Consider the following 5,751-nt stretch of genomic DNA (forward strand, 5'->3'; position numbering starts at 1 on the left):
CTCCTTTAATTTTAAAAATAAAATTGTCAGACTTCTAGTCTGATAAAAGCCCTTCACAATTGTCAGCTGTGACAAGCTTCAGGCTTTGTGAAGCAAACCATAAAAAAAGAAAAGGTATTTCATTAATGGCAGCTATGAAATTTGATATAAAGTATCTCACACACAAGTTTGCAGTAAATAAAAGAGCAGCAAATAGCAAGCAATCTCAACTCAGATTTCTTCTGCCTCTTCTACCCCAGAATCTCCTACCTCAGAATCCCAGCCCTTCCCAGCTACCCACTGACACGCTGTGCAACACCAGCCAGAACCACATAGAGGCCGGGATTCAGTTTTCCAGAGTCAGGTATGGTGGCATGTGCCTGTAACCTGGCGATTCGGAGGCTGAGGCAGCACGAGGGTGAGCTCAAAGCTGGCCTGGATAATATAATGAGATCCTGTGTGGAGGGGAAAAAATGTCAGCTGTGGTGGCAGTGACTGTAATCCCACTGGGAGGATGAGGCTGGAGGTTCATGACATGGTGAGATCGGTCTTTTTTTTTTTTTTTTTTTCCTACTTGCCAGAGAGAGACAAAGAGAGAGAGGAGGGTAGGGGAAAGCCCTGGGCAATGGGATGTGCTCACACTGCAATCAATCCCTTCTCCTCCATTTCCCTATCCTGCTGGGATTTGGGGCATGCACACACACCTGGCATGTTTTTCAATATGTCAGGCTGGGATTTGAACCGCAATGGACCATATGGACCCTGGCTGCCATGACCACTAGACAACATGGCCTGAAACCCCCTCTTTATATGTATTTATTTACTTTTGTTATAGGGTATATGTGCTTGGCAGAGTAAGACAGAAAAAGAGGTAAAGTGAGAAATCACCCTCTAGGATGAATTGCCATGCCACAATCTCTTCTCTGTTCTCCTCTAGGGTTTTTGGGCACGCACACACACACCTGGCATGATCTTCCAGATGCTGGGCCCAAAATTTACCTCATAGTCGGCAGTATCCAGCCACCTTAACTATCCTGCCATATGCTGACCAAACTCTTTATTCTTCTTTTTAAAGAACTTTATTTAATTTATTATCATTATTACTTTTTAATTTGCTATAGGGGATGTGCACTCACCAGAGAGAGAGAGAGAGAAAGAGAGAGAGAGAGAAGTGAGAAAGCAAGCCACAAGGTCCAAGACTCAAAATGCATAGGCCATGTGGGAGTCTAGTGCCTTAACCACCATGCCACCTGCTAGTCCCCAGCTCTCCTCTTTGTGCCGGAAGCATCTAATAAGGTAACAAAAGACATGGTGGCAGAAAAATAAAACCAAAGACCTTGTACTAAATAGGGATGATATAAGCCATTTCAGTTGTTTTATATTGTTCATTGAAAAGAGTATCAATTATGAATGAATCAAAGGGTTTTTCTTAATTTAAGGATCTAATTTTTTAAATAATTATTTATTTTTAATTAATTCATTCATTCATTCATTTATTTTAATTTGACCAGAAAGAGAGAGGGAAAGTGAGAAAGAAAGCCACCAGGTCCAGGAGTCAAACCATGGTCAGCCATGTGGGAATGTCCAGAGCCTTAACCACCATGCCACCTGCTGGTCCCCCTAAGGATCTAATTTTTAAAAAATTTTTAATTAAAAAAATTACCAAAGGGCAAGCATATTCATAAGACAGAGAAAGAGAGGAGAAAGCACTCCACAGTAGAGCAGGGCCACGCGGCAACCGCTCTCCTCCATCTCTATCCCATCAGGACACTGAATATGGCACACTTAGACATGCTCGGCATATTTTTTCTTTTCTTTCTTTCAATAGAGCTTTGCTATAGGGCACTTGTGCTTGCCAGAGAGACAGAGGCAGGCAGAGAAACGGGAAGCAAGAAATCATTCCCCCAGGGGGAATGGCAAGGGATTTGGGGCATGCACGCACACACACCCAGTGTGTTTTAAGCCGCTGGCTCAGGGATGTGAACTGTGGTCAACTACTTGGGAGTCCAGCAACATAACCATTACACCATCTGCTGGTCCCCAGCCTAGCATGTTTTTCAAGCCACTGGGCCACGTGAGATCTGGTTCCTTAACCATTAGACCATGAGTCTAGCCCAAGATCTCTATGTTGCAGGGAACAAAATGGCATATTTTTGTTTTTCTATGCAAAAATGCATCATGACTTTCCTGACAACATAATAATATTTAAGATTTTAACATTAATTACAAAGATCCATGTCATGGAATAACTTGCCTAAGAAACCTAGTCTTCACCTTTAAGGATGCAGAATTCAAGGTCAACAGGTGGCATGGCGGTTAAGGCGCTGGACTCCCACATGGCCAGCTGTGGTTTGAGTCCTGGACACGACAGCTTGAAAATCATGCTGGGAGTGTGTGATGCCCAAAATCCCAGGAAGAGAATGGAGAAGGAATTGTGGCATGGCCATCCCCCCTGAGGAGTGATTTCTCACTTTCCCTCTCACTATCTGTGTCTCTCTAGGGCAAGCACCATATGCCCAATGGCAAAAACCTTAAAAAATAAAAAATGCAAACTTGTGGGCCAGCCAGTGGCTTAGAAAACACACTAGACATATGTGTATGCATATCCAAGTTTCCAAAAGGAGAAATGGAGATGGGACTGCACTGTGGCGATGTCATATAGGAGATGTTTTCTCATTTTCTCACTCTCTCTTCGTCTCTCACCCAGTAAGCAGATACCCTCTAGCAAATTAAAAGTAAAAAAAAAATTTTTAATTCTGAAAAATTTACAGAAAAATAGCCCTGAACGATAAGCCAGCTGCTCTATACATCCCTTTTGTCCTGTATTTTTAGACTCAGAATAAGGTTGAAACATTCCTATTTGTTTCCTAGGGCTGTCAACACAAAGTACCACAAACTAGATGTCTTAAAACAATACAAGTTGGGGGCCAGCAGGTGGCATAGTGGTTAAGGGCGCTGGACTTCCACATGGCCACCTGTGGTTTAAGTCCCGGACCTGGTGGCTTGCCTTCTCACTTTCTCTCTCCCTTTTTCTGTCCCTCTGGTCAAACTAAAATAAATAAATTAAATAATTATTTATTTATTTATTTTGGGGAGAGGTTATTTTGCTACAGGGTGCATGTGCTCACCAGACAGACAGAGACAGAGAGACAGAAAGCGAGAAATCACCCCCCAGGGGGGATGGCCACGCCGCAATTCCTTCTCCTCCATTCTCCTCTTGGGATCTTGGGCACGCACGCACACACACCTGGTGTTGAGTTTTAAGTCACCGGGTCTGGGACTTGAATTGTGGTCGACTACATGGGAGTCCAGTGACATAGCCATTACTGGTCCCAGTGGTGTATAAATAAATAAATAAATAAATAAATAAATAAAAGTCCAATACAACAACTCTTTAAAAAGAAAACAGAAATTTATTTTTTTCACAGTCCTGGAGGCTGAAAACTTGAAACCCAGGTGTCGGAAGGACTCTGCCCTGAGTCTCTGGGTAGAATCCCTCTTCCCTCGTCCCAGCCTCTGGTGACGGCCCTTAGTCCTTGCGTCCTTGGCTTGTAGCTGCATCACTCCCATCTCTGTCACATGGTATTCTCCCCATTATCTGTCTTCACATGACAATTTCCTCTTCTCGTTTTTGCTACAGGGCTTGTGCGCTTGCCACAGAGACAGAGGCAGAGACAGAGGGAGAGGAGAAAGCAACCCCCATGGAGGATGATTATGCTGCAATCTCTCCTTTTCCAGCTCTCTCTGCTGTCATCATTTTGGGCCTGCACACATACCTGGCGTGTTTTATCAAGCTGCTAGATCCAGGACTCGAAAGTCCTGGTCAGCTCCATGGGATCCGACTACCTTAACTGTCAAGCCACAGAACTGGCCCATCATTTTTCTCTTCTTAGAAAGACAACAGTTATGGGGCGGCAGGTGGCATGGTAGTTAAGGGCGCTGAACTCCCACATGGCTGACCACGGTTCAAGTCCCAGACCTAGTAGTGGCTTGCTTCTCTCCCACTCACCCCCCCCCCCCCCGTCAAATATAAACAAACAAACAAACAAATAAGTTCAATAAAAATAATCCTAAAAAAAAAAAAAAAGAAAGACAACAGTTACATTGGCTGAAACTAATGTAAGACCTCCTCTTACAGATACTGGGGGTTAGGACTTCAGCATCTTCTCAGGGGACACAATTCAGCCCATGACAGTGCTCATTTACAGTTTTTCAGTTATTTAAAAATATGTTTTATAGGAACCAGTAGAGAAAAGAAGACACTTGAGCCTCATCTTTTTTTTTTTTTTTTTTTGAGAGATTTTCGTTATAGGGCGTGTGCTCACCAGACAGAGAGAGACATTAGAGACAGAAAGCGAGAAATCACCCCCCAGGGGGGATGGCCATGCCGCAATCCCTTCTCCTCCATTCTCCTCTCGGGATCTTGGGCACGCACGCACACGCGCCCGGCGTGAGTTTTAAGCCACCGGGTCCGGGACGCGAACCGTGGTTGACTATGTGGGAATCCAGCGACATAGCCATTATGCTAACTGCTGGTTCGCGGCATAATGGCTATGTTGCTGGACTTTCATGTAGTTGACCGAGGTTCGAGTCCCAGACCTGGTGACTTAAACTCACGCCAGGTGAGTGTACATGCGTATCCTGAGAGGAGAATGGAGAAGGGATTGGGATTGCAGTGTGGCCATCCCCCAGGCGGGTGATTTCTTGCTTTCTGTCTCTCTGTCTTTCTGGCAAGTGCACACGCCCTATAGCAAAAAGTTATATAGAGGCCAGCAGATGGCAGGTGGTTAAGGGTACTGGACTCCCACATGGCCAACTGCTGTTCTAGTACCAGACTAAGCAGCCTGCTTTCTCACTTTCCTCTCTCTCTCTCTTTCTGTCCCTCTCTGGTCAAATTAAAATAAATAAAGTAAAATAATTATTTTAAAAATATATATATTCTATAAGAAAAATGAAAGGTCAATTTTCATTAGGTTTCTCAAATTTCAGAAGTTTTTTGTATTTAGAGGTAAAGAACTTACTACAGTAAAAATCACAGATGTTATAATTTTATTAAGATACAATTCCAAAGAAACTTCAAACTTTAAATTTTAACTTAATAGAACTTAAAACAAATAGTACTCTCTGATATTCAGAGAAACATTAACTTGACACCAGAAGCATTCATTGTCAAAATTATTTATTATACTTAATTTATAATTCCCATTTGCTGACTCAAAGGAATTAACAAGATTAGAACAGCAAGAGACATTGCAAGTACTCTATCTCACATGGCATTACAAACCAAGTGACTTCCGAACCACATTCAAGAAGCTAATGATATGCTCTTTGGCAATTTTCAAGAAATAGTAATCAAACCATAATTCAATTCCGGGTACCAGTCAGTATCTACTGAGCACCTCCCTGTATAGTAGCATTGGGTCGGGTACCTAAGGACGGATAGTTTAACTGAATACATTTAAAAATATTTATTTAAGGCTTATAATCTTATTCCCAGAATGTTTGGCAGAGTTGTATTTTGAAGATCCTACTGCTGAGAAATGTGAGGTTCCTGTTGTCTCTCCTTCAGTCCCAAAAGCTCCGTTTTGAGTTCTCCAGGCTTTGGTGGAATTTCAGGTATTGTCTGCAAAAACCAAACCAAAACAGAAAACACAGATGCCAGTGCTTTCTTAGATAATGTGACCAGAGAGACTTTGAAGAACAAAACGTTCCCTCCTTCCTACTCAATGATAAATGTGGGTTTTTTTTTTTTTTTTTTTTTTTTTTAGAGGC

General features: G+C 42.7%; 1 protein-coding gene across 2 annotated transcripts in view; it reads right to left on the reverse strand.

Moving 5' to 3' along the window:
• Window positions 1-5,141: 5,141 nt before the first annotated feature.
• Window positions 5,142-5,751, reverse strand: part of UQCC6 (ubiquinol-cytochrome c reductase complex assembly factor 6) — a 7,852-nt gene continuing 7,242 nt past the window's right edge. For both annotated transcript variants that reach the window (XM_014591820.2, XM_014591819.2), the window contains exon 3: window positions 5,142-5,602. In XM_014591820.2, coding sequence (XP_014447306.1) covers window positions 5,507-5,602 — 96 coding nt within the window. In that variant the 3' untranslated portion in view covers window positions 5,142-5,506. The remainder of the gene's footprint in view (window positions 5,603-5,751) is intronic.

The sequence above is a fragment of the Tupaia chinensis genome, unplaced genomic scaffold, assembly GCF_000334495.1.
Source record: "Tupaia chinensis unplaced genomic scaffold, TupChi_1.0 Scaffold000054_1, whole genome shotgun sequence".
NCBI classification, from domain to species: domain Eukaryota; kingdom Metazoa; phylum Chordata; class Mammalia; order Scandentia; family Tupaiidae; genus Tupaia; species Tupaia belangeri.